This window comes from Plasmopara halstedii, assembly GCF_900000015.1.
Source record: "Plasmopara halstedii genome assembly, contig: Scaffold_1211, whole genome shotgun sequence".
Taxonomy (NCBI): Eukaryota; Oomycota; class Peronosporomycetes; order Peronosporales; family Peronosporaceae; genus Plasmopara; species Plasmopara halstedii.
Window position 1 is genome coordinate 1,378,334 of NW_020188126.1, and position 20,165 is coordinate 1,398,498.

At 44.0% G+C, this 20,165-nt stretch overlaps 3 protein-coding genes across 3 annotated transcripts; 2 read left to right on the forward strand and 1 right to left on the reverse strand.

Annotated features, from left to right (window-relative positions):
* Nucleotides 1–573: 573 nt before the first annotated feature.
* Nucleotides 574–2,001, forward strand: PHALS_00927 (tRNA-specific adenosine deaminase 1; the record flags this gene model as incomplete). Its single annotated transcript, XM_024730694.1, has 2 exons — nucleotides 574–685; nucleotides 761–2,001. 2 exons carry the CDS (start codon nucleotides 574–576, stop codon nucleotides 1,999–2,001), a joined length of 1,353 nt encoding a protein of 450 aa, XP_024580945.1.
* Nucleotides 2,002–4,008: 2,007 nt separating this feature from the next.
* Nucleotides 4,009–5,685, reverse strand: PHALS_00928 (hypothetical protein L917_15104; the record flags this gene model as incomplete). Its single annotated transcript, XM_024730695.1, has 4 exons — nucleotides 4,009–5,099; nucleotides 5,171–5,296; nucleotides 5,369–5,557; nucleotides 5,637–5,685. The coding sequence occupies 4 exons, from the start codon at nucleotides 5,683–5,685 to the stop codon at nucleotides 4,009–4,011; spliced, it is 1,455 nt and encodes a 484-aa protein (XP_024580946.1).
* A 13,144-nt stretch (nucleotides 5,686–18,829) lies between these two features.
* Nucleotides 18,830–19,057, forward strand: PHALS_00929 (uncharacterized protein; the record flags this gene model as incomplete). Its single annotated transcript, XM_024730696.1, has 2 exons — nucleotides 18,830–18,925; nucleotides 18,992–19,057. The coding sequence occupies 2 exons, from the start codon at nucleotides 18,830–18,832 to the stop codon at nucleotides 19,055–19,057; spliced, it is 162 nt and encodes a 53-aa protein (XP_024580947.1).
* Between the last annotated feature and the right edge of the window lie 1,108 nt (nucleotides 19,058–20,165).

Below are 20,165 nucleotides of genomic sequence, written 5' to 3' on the forward strand. Positions count from 1 at the left end.
ACTGTTCTTTTACGGAGTCTCAACATTTCATTTGAACCGATAATTGTTACTCTAGAATATTCACAATTGCACAAAACTGGTATCGGAGTCTTGAACTAAGGTACCAAAAGTGTGAGGTTTAAGTAACCTATAATTCATGTAAGCTTTGTCCAGATTGTGCTTGGCAAGTAGTACTTCGAGTATTCTTGTGAACATTCATCGAAATTTTTGTTTGCTTGTCCGTGATCAGTTGTCAAAGAATGGCAAAATCATTTTCTGTTTGCTTTGTTAAAGTTTCAGCTAAGTACAACACTAGCCTTTCCGATTTTTGGGTACCATCCCATTGATATCATATATCATCACGATAATTTGAGCTTCGCCTCAATCATAATAACGCTTCCAGTCATAACGAGCATAACACAGGCTGGCCATATCAAGATGTGCCGAGCACATCAGACATGCGTGCACAGCGCATATTTGTAAATCAAGTCAATAAAACTGACATACAGTGAGCACTAATTTAAAATAGTGGAAACATACTTACAAAAAATGCCAAGTCAATTTCAGATTTAATAAAATTAACTACCCCACAAAATGCTTTCACCGGATATTACGTCGGGTGTAGCGCATGCCGTGCTGCAGTGGTTCACAAGCAGTGTGCAGTGTCAAAATAGAATACCTTCTTCGCAGTGGACGGTATTGTCAGGTATCGTCGTTTGTACAACTTCCACTCTTTCTTCTTCAAATTTCCAGCCTAGTTACACATTTCGAGTGCTGGCAGCGGCTACGGGCAACAAATGCCTCGGACGACGCGATTTAAACGCTGATGGCCTCGCTGTCAATGACTGTCACGCCGAGGTGCTAGCTAGACGGGCATTCATGCGTTATTTGTATGCAGAGGCACTTTTGTGGCAGGAAGATGGACAAGAGTCAAATTTGAAGTCGATATTTATGCGGCACCCAACGTTGCATCGATTGGTGCTCAAACCACAAAACTCACTGCATCTTTTCATCAGTGAATCGCCTTGTGGAGATGCCGCTATCTACGAATTGAAGCAAGATGTTGTCGATAGATTGGTACAGTATCGACAATCTAAAGAGATAGGACAGTATGAGAAGAGACAGCGTACCGAATTTCGTTTGACGGGTGCCAAGGTGCAAAACAAGAGATTGAGGGAAGCTGATTCACTTGTTTACCAAGACACGCCATCAGACAATAAATTTTCGCAAGTTGTTGGAGTTGCGCGTGTAAAATCTGGTCGATCCGATTTACCGCTGGATAAACAGACGCTATCCATGAGCTGCTCTGACAAAATAGCAAGGTGGAACGCACTAGGTTTACAGGGATCTCTATTGTTGCAATGGTTTGATCCAGTCTATCTGAGGTCGATAGTTGTTATGGAGGATTTCTGGGCGATATCAGTCGAAAAGCAGGAACAAGCTCTGCGACGAGCTGTGTGTGTACGGTTAAAAGAACGCAATGCACTAGTAGAAGGAGCGCTGGTATCATGTGAGACGTCGATTGTATCTGGATTTCCTCAGTTCAGTCGTCGACGGACTTCTTATCGGACGCCATCAAGTTTGGCGGTAAATTGGACTACCCGGGAATCTTGGACACGCGTAGATCGGTGGAGTTTAGGAGCAGGAGCAACGGAAGCATTCGAGTTTATCGTTAGATTTTTCAGCAGATTTGACCTTGAGTTCCTTATTGCAGCTACCGGATTCAAGCAGGGCGCTCAAAAGGCGTCCGACATGGATCAAGCAGCATTGGAGAAAGTGGCATCGCGTCTGGCGAAAAAGAACATGTTACGTGCATTTGATTACCTTCTCGGACATCACTCGGACTGCACAATTCGTCTCAACTACCTTCAACTTAAGCAATTGGATGAAATGATAGCAATTTCCACGAGTCCTCGTACTACAAATGCTCTAATCGGTTGCAAAATTTGTCGCCACCAATTCTTCCACGGATTCAGTGACTGGATTGGAACCCCGTCTTCATTTAAGCAATTCAAACTGTAAAAGTTTGGCTGCAGACTCACAGTAGCTTTCACTGTTTTAAATAATCAACGTTGCTTTTGTGGTGTTCATTTGGCTGTTCATCCTTGAGACTACTCATAAATTAGACCCAATTGTTCCCGTGGAGCTTAGATTGCCATCTGCCATTGCAACCATTTCAACACAATCACCTATGAGGTATACATCGCCAAAACTCGAGTGGCCTCCATAGCTTTGCGGTACCGATAATTTTGTACGTTGCAAATAAGTAAAAAAGCGTCAGCAAGAGAAATATTACCGACTTTCGTTGCGCAGAAAGGCTTACGTTACCATTATGTACAGCCAAAGCCATAGGTGAGAGACTTTTTCGGCTCAAGTTGGCGCAAACTCTTTTCCAAAAGCACAACTTTTGTCGTAAACAGTGTTTTCAACCTTTATACATTGGACAAGTTGTGCGTTCGTGATTTATAGCTTCGAATGAATGACAATACACCAATATTGATCGACAGTTTTATTTTCGTGTCCAGGATGGGCACTTTGGCTCTGTGTAAGCGCTTGACTTGAAAAATGAGGTCTCTTACTACTATGCAAAAGTTGCAAAGCTCACGGATCGCGAGGTGTACGCTGACGTTGTGTTGGATTCCAGCGCAAAGCTGTTGCGGGCTGTACACGACGTTAAATGTTCGGGCTGTCTGTCCTTCGAGCAACCACATCTACAGATGTAATGACAAAAGGATCCACTTGATTTGTCCCTACCATATCAAATCCACGATTATTTTCGTTGCCTGTCTTCATGTTGAGCTGCTTGTTATCTAGTCTTTTTTAAACCTCAGCCTTAAAAGGCAGAAATATAGCGGCGAAAACAGCGCAATTATCCCCTCCAAATCATCATTCAGAGTTTCTATTTTAGAGCCTAGCGATCCAGAGGATAAATTCTAGTGTCTTGGTGAGCTGACGCGATGAGATATCTCAAGCACCTTCATACGCAATTGTCTTTCTAGCAAAGATAGTGTAGTTTGAGCTGCAAATGCTTCTAAGTTTGCATCCAGCAGAAAAGAGGTTGCATTTCTGCTTCATCCTTGCAAACTCTTCGGCGCCGCCCCTCGTAGATGTTTGAGAAACACTCCGTGCAAGCGAAGAGTGCCGTCTCCTCACGAGCTTGCTTTTTCGGACTTCACGAACGAGAAGTATCCCAGACTTTCTCTTGATTTGTTAGTAAGTTTGGCGAAAAAACTCGACGCATGCAGCAGCTTGGCAGTAGCGAATGTGCGTTAGTTGATATAACAAGCACATGAGTGACACGTGAGGAAGTTTATCAACGATCCTTGCTCACTTCCATGCGCCATCACAGAATAACTAGCCGCATGTAAGTGATTCCTTTCAAAGCATTGTTAATTAATGGGAACGATACGACAACGACATTTTTAGCGGACCAGAATGCCGATGCTTATCATCTGTGGCCAGGCTGTAATCCATATATGAAGGTGTTAGAGTGTGATGAGCCATGATATGTCTTTCTAAGCCGGGCTTTCTTAATTAAAAATAGAAGCCCACATTTAAAAGTATTCTACTGAACCAATAAGTACAGTTTATGACCTTATGAATTTCTAATAGAGAAACTCAGAGCGTTGGAGTCAACACCAAAATGGCGAGAACTATAAATGGTTGGAGATAAAATTAATGCTCTCTCCATGTAGTTTGATTCAGCTTCCTGAAGGCTTACTCCGCACGATTTACCAATTGATCCATAATCCATAGGAGCAGCGCACATAAAAACAATGTTACATACGGTTGCAGACACACAAATACGTGATAAAGTACATCTGATGGCTTGCAATACAGCTTGTTTGCAGCATTCGCACAATCTGTCTGGATACACTTACGATTTATTGGCTTACATTTGATAAATGTTGCATTTCGTCCATCTAGGTCAGCAAATTAAACAAAGCGAATAATGAAGCAAAGTAGCCGGCCAGTGGTCATCAAACAATTCATCATATCGTTATTGTAAGCGCCATGTGTAAAGGGTTTTCAGCTCTTAACGTTCGCTGCCATTTCCCGAACAGTAGCCTGAATTGACTTGCTAAACTGACACAATGTTATAAATTCCCCTCGCCTCTCTTTGTCCAATTTGCGTACTTCATCCTCACCCTGAGCGATTTCAGCCCCAAGACGAGTGACCTCTGCAAAAGCGTCCTTTTTTAAGCTCATCAATTCCTCCATATTGCGCTGATTCCTTCGTATATCCTCCAGCTTTGATAAGATGCTCGCTTCAAGTGCTGCACACTTACGGTGGATGGCAGTCTGAGCAGTAGGAACATCGGCGGTACAAGTGTCAAGGAATGCTTTCATCTCGTCGGGGTCGGATTTTAAGTAAGCGACAACGTTAGCGACTACTCCGTCTCTAGACTTTTCAGCCTCTGCCTTGTGTTTGCGAAGCCTTTGAGCAATGGAAAGGGCTTTTTGCACCTCTTGCATATTAATCGGTTTCACACCGGACAGTTCTTTGGTTTTCTTCTTGACACGATCAACCTCCTGGTCAATCTCGAAAATTTTTGCGCTGAGGGCATTATACTCGCCGATCACGGAACGCACGATGGGATCTTCGTCGTCTCCCATTGTTTTTTCCATTAGCTCATCAGCGTCATACACTTGATTGTGTTGGTCAGATGCGACTGATGTCAGCCACGAGTTTTCAACCTTAACTCGAAATTCATCTTTGATATACGGCTGAGGTGGGGGAATAGACACATGACCTGAGCTTATCTCGCTTTCGTCGTCAAATGTTAAATCCACAATCGAAGCGGAATTGAGACGTGTTGAACATTTTCCGTGATGTTTTGTGGTTTCGGTGGGCGCTGTTGCTGCAAAAGGTACATTAATTGACAAATTTCCCAATGCTGCCACCGTTGAATTCGCGAAGACGGCTTTTTCCGAATATTCATGTGCTGCTGTCCTGATAGTGGATTTAGCTTTTTGTGTCTCGCGCACGCTCTCACAAGCGAGCACAATCGCTGGCTTTGCATTAGCAGCTCTGACTTGCAAATCGCCTTTGCTTTTCTTGACCATCTCTACAAAAAAAAGGTTCCAGCTTGCGAATGGAAACATTTTTGGCGACGATCCTGCAACCATAGTACACTTTTCATTTCAAGCTCACCGGCAAAAATCTCTGTTAAGCTCTGGTCACTCGTACCTTCGACACAAAAGAATAAGTGCATCTCCAGCTGACGATGCTTTGTTGCACAGCAGCTTTCGCATTGGTACGTATTGCAATTTGCACAAAAAAATTCTTGCATGTTTTGTCCACATTCCTGGCAAGCTGTAATGCGGCATCAATAACAGTAATATTAGTTCATAATCACCACGGCCTGTTGACCTACTGCCAACGCACCGCTGATCCACTTAAGAAATTCCTGATGAGGCCTTCCATCGCTCTTACTTTCTTCGTGTTTGACTGCCAGCTCTGCTAGTCGATGGTGAATTACTAGTTCGCACTGCCTGCAAAAACGCTGAACGCAGCGATGGCATTCGTAGTCGGCAATGATAATGCGACATTGATCGCAATGGGGTCGCTGCAACTCTATGGTGACAGAACATGACAAAGATATTACTATATTACCGCATAACAATAATGTGGCCGAAGCTGACAGCCAACGCACGCGCAGGCTCGAGGACGCAAGCAAAGCTCGGATTTTCTTGGTCTTCCATTAATTCTCGTAAGTGCGAGCCATGTAAATACTATTTAGACGCGCCCTCTAAGATTGAGAATTTAATAAGAAATTAGCTCAAAATTATCTATGGAAATATCTGCTCGAATTTTCTTAAAAATTTGATCAGAAAAAAATGATTTAAAAAAGGGAGAATAAAAAAATGCCCAACTTTTGCCATATATAAAAAAAATATCCCAACTTTTCAAAAAATAAAAAAATACCCCAGCACGTAAATTATCTACCGGGGAGCCGTAATATTACACAACAGAATGTATTGTATTAGGAATGAATTAGCATAATCTTACAAAATACCCCACAATAACAAATGAAATATTGTAAAAACGATTTTTTTAAAGGAGTAGTCTAAATGGAGTCAGATCTAATTATGAGCCACTCTTCAAATATTTCCTTAGGATTAAGTCAAAGCTTTTTCAGTGAAAAGTGCACGGCAATTCATTGCACTTAATACTTCTTGTGATCAATCTAAAGACCGAGTCATGAAAGGACTATATCCCTTGTGAAACTAATGTAAAAGCTGTTTGATCACCTGTTCCCGAAACAAATTGTAAGCGTACCCTGGTATGATGGGGTGGGTCACACAAGATGGTGAAACCACACAAGATGGTGTGGTTACACCATGCAAATAGTACTCACTTTCTGTTTTTCCACTTCGATAACAGCACAATTCGAGTAACTCTACACCGCCTGAATTTTACTAAAAAAGATCACGCTAGTTAGGAGTGGCACCATCAAAATGGTTTCAATGGTGCGTACCTGGGAGTCGGTATCAGTTATTTAGATTAACCGATGACAAATTCCCGGTAATACATGTAGGTATGGAAACTACCGTCACCGATTCCGCCTCTTGGAGTCTTGGCGTAGGCGGAAGTACTGCAAGCACTCTATTGTTTTTACAATGATCGATGCAAGCCACCAACCCACCAACTGCAATCTTGTGTACTTAACCCTCACATAGTTAGCACATATATATTCACTACAACACGGTTACAATCGTACAAACTCCACATCAAATGTTGGGTGATTGTGAATATTCGTAAGCACCATCATATTGGTATGCGTGAGAATTACGATGTTAAAATAGAGGGCTCCAAGTACTTAGCCGCACGCTAGCATAGAACGACAGTTTGATTGTACGATTATATTTTGCATGACTGTGCATAGTCAAACCTAAATAAATGAACAATTGTAATAGCAGAGCAATTTATTTGGATACGTCCGAGGCTCTCGGATCCGCTCCTGTTGAAAGCACAGGAATCCAACTTCTGTGCGTTTGTTAAAGTAAGAACTTTGTCTATGCAAAGTGCACGGCAACCCCTTGCACTTGGTAGCACATGCAGTCAATCCAGAGATCGTGACGCAGAAGAATTGCTTTCCTCGCGAAGATGCAACATACATGCCCAAACACAAATAAACAGGCCTAACAAGTTTTTTTCTTGGGTCTTTGAAACATCAGGAGCTTGTAGTCAAGGAGCCGGAAGCAGCAATCGCTCACCAGGAGATACTCAACAGCTTTAAGAGCGTCTAGGAGCAGCCCAAACGGGCTTCGGAGGGACATATCATTTCCTTCGTGAGACCGCTGATATTTGGTTCCTGGCATTTGACGGCCGGGGAGGTGCAAATTCTTTTTTGGAAAGAGGAAGTTTATATAGCCATGAGGTTGGCCTTTTTACAAACGGAGCACAGCTCGTCGCACTTGCGAGCTTTGAGCCAGGAGATCGTGTAATGGGGTCAGTTCCATCAGACATGTTGTAGGTTGTAGTGGTTGGCATTAACTATTTATTGCATAGTTGTATTACCCTCCATTATGTTGTATTCGAATTGGAGGCACTTATTGGTTTAGGGAAGGTTCAAGGCCTATTGCGCATGATAAATGTCACTACCTTCTCCAACCTCGTTTGCGTAAATTGACGTCTCACTTGAAGCGAGCGACACGCGGAAAAGCGTGTTAACCAACTTAAGTCTTGCCCCGTAAGTGCGTATAAACGGACGGGCAATTCCAGATTCAAATCGCCCACAAAAAGGGCATCTACGTAGAATTCTCGTTAATATGGCGCTTCCAATATGAAACGAATTGGACCGACAGATGACGCGGGACTTCGCACTACTTAATTAGGCGTATAGGGTGCGTTCGAAATTATTATCTACCTGTCAATGGAATAGAAAAAAATGGCGGACTATGCCCAAGAGGTAAGCGCTCATACCACCGCATTTACGCCTGATCCTTTCCCGTAGATGATAACGGTTATTATATTCTTGGCTGGTCTCTGAACGGATGCGGCTCACACCAAGAACTCCTGCATTTATAAATCTTACGAGGATAGGTGGCGTCGCATTCAATACGGAATTCAACCGCTTTGTCGTTAGTGCAGGATAGGATGCTGGAAATATAAGCTCTTCAAACGCACCAAAGGTAATGGATCTCAATGACGCTGAGGAAGAAAACACAGATCTTTTAGCTGCTAAGCAGCTCCGCGGTACCCGCAAATGCTTCAACTACCGCAAATGAAACATTTGCGCCTTGCGTGTCTCTATCGCTCTTGGCAGATGGGAACAAAGGGCCAGGCCGCACGCGAGGGCAGACGACGAATCCCACACTGAGAAATGTCGAGTCTAGGGTAGCCTACTAAGAAATATTAGAGCCTTAAAATAGCTTATAAATGTCTTTGTCGTTGAAGACATGCCTATGAAAGAGAGATTTTCTCCAAGAGGAGTGCTCGTGTTGTTGGTTGTTGATATCAACGTCTCGACTTTTGTAAATTCATGGAAAGCCTCAATAAAATCAAGAACTTCGTGAGATAGCCTACGACCGTCAGAAACAAAAGGCTGTACGCGGAGGCATTGAAGATATCTGATACGATCAGGTTATTCATGCATCTTGTAACGGAGACGTTGAAAACACGTCGAAGATTCTTTGAACCATCATGTGAATTTTGAGGATTTCGACAGCGTGATACATTGTCGAGTCTTCTTTGACCTAGATTTAAAGATGATATATTTTCGAGGCATGGCATGGCTGATGGACCACGAGCTGTGGGCCAACCAGAAGCTGAAAATATTAGGTGCCACGCACTTTTCTAACCTCTTCCAGGAGGTGGAAAAGCTTTTAATGCGGATATGAAGCTGCGATAGCCTCAGTGTAGAACACGAAATTATGATAGCAATGCCCAGTGATGTACGTGGAGTGGCGCGTAATCCACTGAGCACTACTCATGTTTCAAAGCAGTTGCGGCATGCCAAGAGATGCATGGTCGGACGAGGTCCGAGGCATCATGGGCAAGGTCCTTCTCATGAGCGTGGAGTGGCACATTATTTTCTGGACGAAGACTGCGATGAAAGCAGCTCTTCGTCAAATGTTGTCAATAACATCAAGGCCCCGATGGATCAGGGAGTGGGAACACTGGACGACGCCGGGTGCGTGTTCCCACTGGTCTCGTTGAGACGAACCTTTATAGAGATGAGTCATCGAAGACGTATGATGTCTGCAAGACGCAGGGCGTCGACCTAGGGTGTGTCACCCGTAGACGACAACGCACAGCTTTATACCCTTGTCAACGGTATGACGGATAGAGAAAGACGGCCGAGTCGCCTCGAGGCTATTCCTGCGGAAGATGCTCTTCTTGAGCTGGATGAGATATCCTTCGAAGCGTTTGGCGGTGCCTTGAAGGCAGGCAATTAAGCCGAGGAGGTCATTAAAGACCGAACGAGGAATTTCACTTGTCGTCTGGATGAAGCTGTCTTGGTGGACTTTAAGAAGGTGCTGAACGCGTCGGTCCTGAAGGATATCTTGGATCCGTACTATACTTTGGTAAAGGAATCTCAAGACGTCGTCTGTAAAGACCCGCCGTCGGTCTTACCTCCAGACAGAGGTGTGCGTCATGAGATCTACCTGGTTCCAGGAACTAAATACTGCGTTACACGCTAATGGTTCCTGCCCAAGGAGCAGTGTGACGTCATTGACGCCTTTTCCGTGCGAAGCACGACACAGGTACGGGAGGACGGATGCTGAGAACCAGATCGTCCATTTGAGAGCGGTGCTCGAGTGCATGCGCACGAATGAGCTGTATGCTGATGCAGACGAGTGCATATTCGGCGCTGAAGAGATCTTCTTTTTGGGTGCTTCAATAAATGAGCCCTGTGTCTATGACACGAAAAACACCCAGCCTCGCTGGTTCCGAGAGCGCGCGGGAAGAGCCCTTCTTCGTCTCCTGCACGCGGTGCAACTCCGGACAGTACGTTTGCGGTTTTAAGGTAAGCGCATCTCAAGCCCTCGGCAACCGGGCGTCGCTCACCGCGCCCGCCACGAACGGAAGATTTCTTCGTTGAAGATTTGGAGAAGTCGACTACGAGTCGGATACTTCTTTTTCAGGATGGGAAGAGGGGGTGAGGTGCTCTAGCGACGTGAGCCCTGCTCGAACCTTGCGGACACTATGTTCGTTCCCTAATTTTCAGACTTCCAGGGGGAGTCGTATCATTACCAATCTCCTCAATGAGGCACAGGAGCAGAAGTTGGGGCTGCCCACAAAGCGCCTCATATGCGCTCACATCCACGGTCAGTCCTAGACCTTTGTGCGAAATACGGCTTCCACTCGGCGAGTCCCGCTACTGAAGCAAAGGACGCAATCACCCGATCATCCGGCATCTAGGTAGTCAGGCCCCCGGCTACTAAACATGCCGGACTTGACCAACGAAAAGCTCTCCGACCTCGCTTCTTGGTACCTCAAGGAATCCCAATGGAAAGGTACCGCGCTCGACTTCACACTCATAGAGGAGGCACTCCTTTACCCGCAATGCGAACGATTCCTGTGATACTCGTTCCTTGCAACACCGCTTCAGAGGTGGAGGAGCTCTTTGAGCGATGGGTGCAGCGGCACCGGAAACCTATCTCGCTGTCATACTTACAGCGGAGCCACAAGGAAGTAACGTGCACGTAGAACGCCATCTTCGATTTGAGTTTGTCAAAATCAAGGCGCAACGACGATTCCCTGCGTACTGTCGTCCTGTAACATATGGGATAAACCATCACGCCTCCGCGAGCTGTGTGGTTTCTCACATGGGTGAGTCTACGATCGCGTGAAGAAGGTCCTGGTGACGTAAGTGTGTCTTAGACACGCGAACCTCGTACGAGGCGACAGTTGAATGTGAATTGGGGGTATTCACAATTTTGATGGAGGAATGTAACGGGGTTACTCGTACTATTCCGCGAGTCATCATAGCAAGAAAGTCGGATTTTGGTAGAATTGTGGCAAAGTCGCAAAACAGAGCTTGCTTGTAAGAGAAGAAAAGAGAACCCTGCTATCAAGGGGTGGGTCACACAAGATGGTACACAATGGTGTGGCTACACCTTAACAAGAAGCTGGACTGCCAGTAGTTATATATTTAAATTAGGTCTTACTATTTGGTTTGGAAACCTATACTTAAATATAGGCGCCTTGGTCGCAAATAAGACATACGAAATACAGTTTGAATTTTGAACTGAAGAGTGTATTTGCCATAGATTAAGGTTTTGGGTACTCTTGGAGTTAGCGGATTGCGACCCGCTACACTCATACTGATTCTAGTATAGAACGTAAAGTTGGTAACCTTGGCTTAGCTTCCTCTAAGTAAAGAGCTCCGGCAGCCCCGCTGCATCAATGGTCGGCGGCGCAAACGACTATTCATTCGTGAATGTAGTGACCCGGAAAATTCTCAAGTATTATGTTGCTCCTCACTAGTACTTTTGGTACAAGCTCATTTAGAGTTGATAGAATTATCTCTCAGGGTTATATACTTGCAAGACGGTGATATCGAAGGGGAAGCTGAGCTCATCATCGGTCATGTATGATGCTATATCGAAGCCTCCGAGATGCATCAAGTGCGAGGATTGAGACAGCTGTTCTCAAAAATTATTTTTTACTTGTTGAAGAATTTTTCGACGTGGTGAGAACGGACCCACCACCCACTTAGGGAAGTGCGTCATGAAATTACTTGGTTTTTCTAATTAAATATTGCGTCAAATGGCATTAGTCCTAGCCAAAGGAATATGTTAGATCATAGCCGCGTTTTTCAATACAAAAAGATCAGAATAGTTTAGAAGGAGAGAGTAATCGGCATCGACTTTCTGTGTCTGATCGGCTTGAGAAATGTGGCAAAATGTGCACATATATTGCAAAGTGGCTGCCTTGGGAGAAAGCTTAGACCCTAGAGTCCGCATTAACAAACGCACAGCGGTTTGATTTGTGCGTTCGAACAGAACCGAGATCTTAAGAAATACCCATAACTGTTAGTTCAAGAGTACATAAAATCAAATCTCATTTCTAATACTAATGCTTGATATACGTGGTATTGTTTTTCATAATAAACTATTTCTAGTATGCAGCAAGCAGCCCACGTGACTTTGATTCCCATACTTTTCGCAGCTGATACGATATTCCGTAACCTACAAATACTCTCAATCGCACCAAGTAAAATGTAAATTTCGTACTATTGTATCATGTAATTATTGATACAAATTTTTAGATCACAGTACATGTCTCGTCAGACCCTTCTCCACTGAGATATCGGCCATACGAGGGCATACCAATATTGTGTTTTTTCAGGCACTGCACAAAGTTGACCGCCCACAAGTAGTCATTACACCTTGCGTTCTACCCCACTTTGCATATTTATACGTGCCTACTCATGCACTGGGAGGTTGGGTAAACCCGTTCCATTCTTTGGGATTATGGCTCGGATAAAACTGGCAAAGTGTCACTGAGTATCAGCTTAAGCTCGCAAAATAGATCATAAAAAGGCGTCGCCTCACTTGTCTAAACGCTTGATAAGCCAGTTTCAGCTAAGCAAATGTCCGCCGAAAGCATTGTCTCATGCTTGACATTGCAAAGAACAAGGCACGACGCGAACATCGGGTTTACTGTTACCTACAGCCTCACGCGTTTCATGAGAGAGCTTTTACCGACCATAAAAAAGCCACATCGCAAAATCAATCCCTACCCACTACTACAAAATACGTTTCAACTGGCCACCATGCCAAGGGAGATACAGGCCAAGAGTGCACCAGGTTATACGTAGTCATGACAACAAGGCAATCTTGCCGAAGTATCAACTCAGCTCCCACGAACGTTTTGACTGAGAACAACCCTCTCACTCAACCAAACAATGGACTAGCGCTTACCCATCCAACAGCGCCGGCGGAGGTCGACCACTCCAAAAGTGACTGACCTTAAATTATCAGCTGTGGCGGCACGTCGAGTTTCTCTGGGAGCCGTTTCATGCTTTTGAAGCCGAGATTAGTTGGACACTAGATTTGCTCTGTTAGCTTGCCACCATACTGCCTGACGTATGGTACCACATCGATTAGATTTGCACGGCTGCGTTGGGGCAGATGATAGCTCAGCAGCAGAGGATGACTGAAAAGTTGTCCCGGCTACGGCGGAGCCCCTCACGTTTGACAGGTTCATAAGATCGAAATCGTGGTATGGTTTTAGAAAGCTCGGTTTAAGCGAAGGATGTGTTCGGATTCTCTTCAGCATCTTCAGAATGTCAATATTTCCGTCACGATTGTTAACGCATTGGTGTAGAGTAGTAGCTACTTAGTCTTATAGTCCGCAGAAACTGCACGTGTAGGTAGGTTAGTTACGATCGATAAGACATTTTGCCTCACAACATATTCATGCGTGTTTTGCTTGCATCGGTGTATTTTTCAATATAACTTGGGCTCCAGTCACAGCCTTGCGCAGCCTGCGCATCACCCTTGATCTCATTAAAATATTTTTAATGATATTGTGACGAAGTGAAGCATGGCTGTAGATCAGCAGGTCGTTTTTGATAGCTATTACCCACTCAACCCCGATCCTCGTTGTGGCAGTGTCAAAGGCACCTGCGGATTGATCAAGTCATATATAAAAATAGGCAGTATGCAGCGGGGCTACCGTAACTCTTTGCTTAGAGGAAGCTTACTAAGGTCATCGAACTTAAGCTCTATACTAGAACCAGTACGAGTGAAGCGGATCGCAATTCGCCACCTCCAAGTGTACCCAAAACCTTAGCCATGACAAATACACTCTTCCGTTCAAAATTAAAATTCTTTTTATCCGTTTTATTTGCGGCAAAGCCGCCCAAACTAAGACCTAGGGATCTCCTTATTAAATCGTAAAGCCAAACGTCACGTAGTGGCTTTTTCTTACGGTGTAGCCACACCATTGTACGCATTACACCGACTAGTGTAATCCACACCTTTGTCGGTCACACCATCTTGTGTGACCGACCTTTTCATACCAGGGTACGTGTAAATTCGTTACACCTAACATGTGAAGATTTTAACTGCATTATTTTACGCAAATCTGCTTATCTCGAGTAATTCGCTCCAGCATTAGTCTCTCTGCCTAAGCATTTCAAAATATCTTTCATCACACCATCAGCGCGCTTGCCTCACCAACTGTTTGCGTAAGGACAGCAGTTCACACAGCCAAGCAGCACTACAAGTCCTTTTCCTTAGCTGCATAGAACGTCGATAAACAATTCTAGGGCCTGACAAAAAACGCTATGTCCCGACGAGTTTCCCAAGTGTCTAAGTCCGTTGGATTGCTGCGCCACAATTTCGGCAGAGTGTTAATGGTTCAACTTACGCTTTTCACGAGTTCATCGATTTTTGTGATCGAGAATCGTCTTAAGCACCCGACGACGCGCTCCACGAGATTTAATAGCAAATGTGGGATTAAATGTAAAAACGATTGAGCGACTCTGGAAGTGGCCCGACTCGAACAAACTTAGGTACTACAGCAGCGTTACTTGACGCTTGTAGATCGCTGAGAGAGCATTCAGATCTCAAACCCGGTGTTTTGACCCAATGGTTTTGCCCAAAGATGAGTTAGGAGTCCTGCTATGAACGATGGTTCAAGTATGTTCATGGTGAATTTGTTTGACTTTGAAAGGACAAGAGTCTCGTTATCTGGCTTGCGAACGCGTGTTGCGCTCTTTTGAAGAGGCAGGCTCTGATCTCGAGGTGCTTCATGGTGAGTACCTTTAGCCTTCAAGCGTTGTAATCAGTATAAAGCAAATCTATGATGATACTTTAGCGTCTGCTCGCCGAGAGGAAATTCCTGGGTGCAAAGTTGGTAGTTCTTCGCAGTAAAGGGACGAAAATATATTGCGTTCACTAATTTCATCATATCGGCAAAAAATAGTATGTTTTCAATAAGAAAGTAATGCCTTGTTTACAATTGTACTTAGTGAATTAAATTATAGTTTCTTTTTTTTTGTCTCTACTTATTTTGCAGATTAATTGATATTTTTCTTAGTAAGTAATTTACTTAAAGCTACATTACAATATTTCACATTTACATATATCACTAAATCTACTAATTTTTATTCCAGCTTTTACAAAAAATCAATTAAATACTTTAGCTCACCAGGCTAATCGTCCCTTCTCGACAATATTCAAGTAGTATACCATGAGCGACCTGGGTCGGGAGGAGTAATCCGGTGTCATCGGTGGCGTCATGGACGCAGTTCCGCTGACAGCTTCAGCTGTAGGTGCTTTAATAGAGCATATTCATTGAAACGCCTTTAGGCGCGCGCTTATTGCTTCGGGTTCTTGCAAATCAAGGTGTTGCACGCCCAAGCAGCGACATCAGCTTAATAAGCCCGTCCTGCATGCCCTGGGGAGAATTGGAAAATTGCTGCATCCTCACCGAGGATCAGTCGTAACGACGCAGGCGTAAATTGATTACGAGTGTTCTCAAGTGTAGCGGGACAGCCGTAGCTTTGCTTAAAGAAAGCTTACCAAGGTAACCAACCTTACATTCTGTACTAAAACCAGTACGAGCATAGCATATTGCAATCCGCTACCTCCAAGAGCCCCCAAAACTATAGCCAAGGCATATACACTATTCCGTTCAGGATATTTTTTTGTTTCATTCTATATCTAGAAACTTATGTTTTCCTTATTAAATAGTAAGATCTAATAAATATGCATAATTACTGGCCGTCCAGCCACGTAGTGGCTTCTTGTTTCAGTAAAACACCATTGTGTGATTACACCAACTTGTGTAATCCATACCTTTGTACGGTCACACCATCTTGTGTGACCCAACCTTTCATATAAGAGTACGTGTAACTCCGTTGCACCTATAGAGTTAGATATGGGCGGCTTTGTCGCTTATAAAACGAAAGAACTAAAGCTTACATTTTAAACGGAAACGTTTATTTACCTTGGGTAAGGTAAAGATTACTTTTGGAGTAAGCGGATTGCGACCCGCTACACTGGTACTGGTTCTAGTATAGAACGTAAGGTCGCTGACTTTAGCTAAGCTTCCTCAAAGCACAGAGCTACGGCAGCTACGCTGCAACACACACCTATTGTCATCTCGAAGAAAGAGCGGAGATCAGAAGCTGCATTTGACTGTCATATTAGTAATATGTATGGATATGGGTAGCAAAGCCCGTACAGGAATGGGACGTCGGCCGCAGCCTCACACTTTGCATAACGTAAGGCTCTATTATAACAGTCAGTAGAGCCACCATACTATGTCAATTCAAGCTAGACTTTATTCTAGAAAGATGACTGGTTTAATAAGTAGCCCTAAGTTCGGTACCTTTGTATCGCGCTCAAAACCATATTTTGTGCGTTAGCTGACGCGGGTTTTAAAAGTTAAGCTATTTTTGCGAGGATCGCGGATTATTGCATCTGGTAGCTCTAGTCGCAATTTCCATGACTGAATCTAGAAAAGACTGGAACCTCTGTGAGAACAATTCATGACCTGTTCTACTACGTATTTTCTGACGAACAAGACAAGCTTGAATAGCTTAAAGGTGGCCCCAAGGCCGAAGAGCTGAAGGAAAGTAGTAAGCGTTAGAAAGGTTGTTAAGCTTCCAAAATGCGCTGGTGGTACACCTCCAGGAATATTTAACCAGGCATCTGTATGCACAATCAGCTCCTACGGTGAGACCGCTATTTCAAAATGCTCAGCTTTTTATTGCAAAGACGAGAAAGTTGCCTCTGTCTGGTAAGATGGTAAACTCGGCCAAGCTCCAAACGAGCCATCTATGAACGCGCTTGCAATCTTCAGCCAGCAAGGTTCGCGCTACAATGGGCACTCACATGTGGTGCTATAAGCAACATATGTCGCGGGTGCTCGCATCACCTAGCTTGTCCAATCAGATCTCCCATGACGGGTAAACAAGTCTCCTGGCAACGAAGACAAAACTTAGTTGAGTATGTTCCGAAATTTATTACCCGTATTATTGATATGGCGGTTAATCCATCTCAAAGTTGTGGCGCTAAAAGCTTCGTGTAGGGTCTCCGCACACGTGCGGGTCACACCAGAACCTTCCGCGTCCATTCTAAGCGCTTAAGAATGAGGGTGGTGTCGTAATAACTATGAACTGCAAACATTGTGTTGAAATGGTCGGTCGGAGTGCGGAATGTAGAAGCGCTTTGAGCGCGCCAGCGGCAATGAAGTTCAGACAAGTCAAGAGAAAGAATAACGGTCGCTATCTCCCTGAGCTGCTGTGTCCGTAGACTCACCCATGTGAGCAATGCTAATTATTTCGGACGTTGTCGTGCTCTACATATAAGCTGTAGCAGCTTCGTGTCTACACCTAACACGCTTCTGATTTTTTCAGAGATAGAAGCATCACTCGTCAAAGCTTCACAACGGTGTAACCTGATCTCTTTTTATCATTTCATGACTTACGACTTGCCTGTCAGGTCATTTCTAGATCGCTTAGATCATTTCTCTGACCACACGCTGTCAAAGACCACAACCTTTACACGGAGCCATCGGCAGGTTCCCGTCGCGATAGAAGCAAGAATCAGATACTCCCACTCGACAGCTTCCATGCCTCTGCGTATTTTCGTTTTTCATGGCAGTTGTACGATGCACGTAATTACACGACACCTTCAAGGCGACCAAACCTTTTACTGGCTCCACAAGTCCCGGTAGGCTAGTGTCGAAAGGCCTGGGCTGTGGGTCCCACCACCCTTGTACAGAATTGCTCTCTTTGTGGATACTCTTAACTTTCACGCGAAACAACATAATGTGTCTCACTGGGCCGCAGTGAGACTCAACGTTTTCTGAGAGGAGTCTGTTGGTCGACTCTATATGAAAACTCGACTATGAGCCGTATATTCCAACGATGGCACCCAGCGCATAGGTGTTTAGTACATCAGAAATGTAATATCTGGGAGTACTATGGTGCTGCTCGGCAGTTGATGTACCACTCTTTCATTCTAAACTCTCGGAAGTTCATCATTTATGACATACCCACATAATACCCCTAAAATTGGAAAGGCGGCATGACATCTCCATTCGATTTTCGAAGTGAGTCCTGTACGCTTCGGTACTTTTATCAGATCATAAAGGTCATCATGGTGGGTACGAAATTATTCACCGCAACTGATTCAACCATAAGTGGTCGCTTAATGACGTGCGAGGTCAATAACCGCTGTGGAAGCCGCTTTTGAGTGCTCGCTAAGGGCCATATATAAAAGTGTATAAGCGTTGCGCCACGGCCAGCGGCTTTGAATTGATCGAGTCGACCAAATCCTAAATCACGATGTGATTTGGTCTGAAGCGTCTTCGTTGAAGGGCGCCCCAGTCTTGCACTTGCGGACGAGCAATATCGGTTCGCAAAGTTAGGTCTAGCTCATCAAAAAGTTGGCTATCGTCGTGAGTGTTCCACCGGAACCCGTTACACCACGGAATGGACACGATGTGCAAAACTCGTGTAGAGTGGGGGTGAAACGTTAAGAACGCTTTAACCAGCAAAAGATTCTAGCGGATGGAGAGCATAATTTTTATTAAAGACGCAGGATTTCAGCGCGTTGGATGCTCATAAGAGCTTGCACTAAGCGTACGTTGTCTATTTCGAAGCAGAATATTCGTTTAATGCGACTTTTTTCATAAATTTAAAGTTTGGCCTCAGAATAAGAAACAAACAAAGAGTTGATTTCACCCTGGCAATTGGCGACAAGTTTTGAGACGAGGCAATGTCTGGTATCAAAGAGAACTGCTCCAAAAGGTTCCAAAGCTTTATTTTGGATCCAGTCAGCGCTCACCTACCTCTTAGGATGTAGGTACCAAACGAGCGCAACAATGTTCAAGCGATAACACTGATTTTAAGAAAGCGGTGAATTTATTATGATGCAGAATATATCACATTTGGTAGTAAGGTTATCAAAGCATGACACTGAGGTTTTACATGGCGGTGTTTACAAGAGAAAACTTCACACTGTTAATGTACAATGTACTCTACGAAAAATTTCGAGATTGTATCGGCCATTGTTAGTATAACAAATTTCTCAGGACATCTTGTGTCCAATAATTGTATTCACAAATGAGCCACGTGGATACAATGTGGAAAATAGATAGCTCAAGAATTCAAAACGTAAACTCATTGCTATAATAAGAACAGCTATTATATATGATCTAGAGAGCCTTGTGGCACAAAAGAAAACGTCTCAGGGAGACAATTTAAAACTAATGTCATTGATTATATATTCAATTATTATCTAGTATTTCAAGAGCAATGCTTACACTTGCTTACAAACACTAGCAGCATCTGTCGCTTGAGTGCTATCGCTTACTGATGTACCACACGCCAAGGACGTACTTCCTAGCTTAAAGATTGCTGGCGTGATGACTTCGTCTGGAGACTTGCCGGATTAATGGCAATATCAAACCCTCGTATCCAGACGAAGTGAATTTTTCCTTCGTTACCCTCAACGAACCTAACGCTTCACACTGCGGCGTCGCTCTATAACTCTGATTTGACGACGGTAGTGCATCCACGAACATTTGGTTGACACGTTCCGGTGGTCACCACCAGAGAGCATTCTATGGCTGCTGATAGCTTCCCAGAGCATTCTTATGGCTGGTGACATCCTCCCAGCGAACGACAACTGCTTCTGAGTCATGCACTGCTAAACACTAATCTTTTAAAACATGTCTTGTTGTACCAAGATAGATACTGTAACGGGGTTACGCGTACCCTTGTGTGAAAGTGCAGGTTGCATAAGATTGTGCGACCGCACATAAGTGTATTACACAAGTTAGTGTAACAACATAGTAGTGTGGCTACACCGTAACCACGTGGCAGGATTGCCAGTGAAAATGCATATATTACTATAATAATTAGGTATTGCTATATTAATCAGGAAAACTTGGGGTTTTAGACATCTGTGGCTCTGCCGCAATTGAGATAATCAATTACAGTTTCTGTGACGGGGGTCACACGTACTCTGGTAACAGATGTGTGTGTCACACGAGATGGGCATGGTGTGACTGCACCCAAACAAGGATACGGTATGTGGCTGGGTAGCCAGTAGTTATGCATGTAATTAGATTTTACTATATATATTTTAGTAAAATCTGTACATTTAAAATCAGGCGGCTTTGCCGCAGATAAAGATAAATAAAAGTAGTTTTGGATTTTAAACGGAAGAGTTAATTAGCCTTGGGTTAAGGCAATAATTACTCT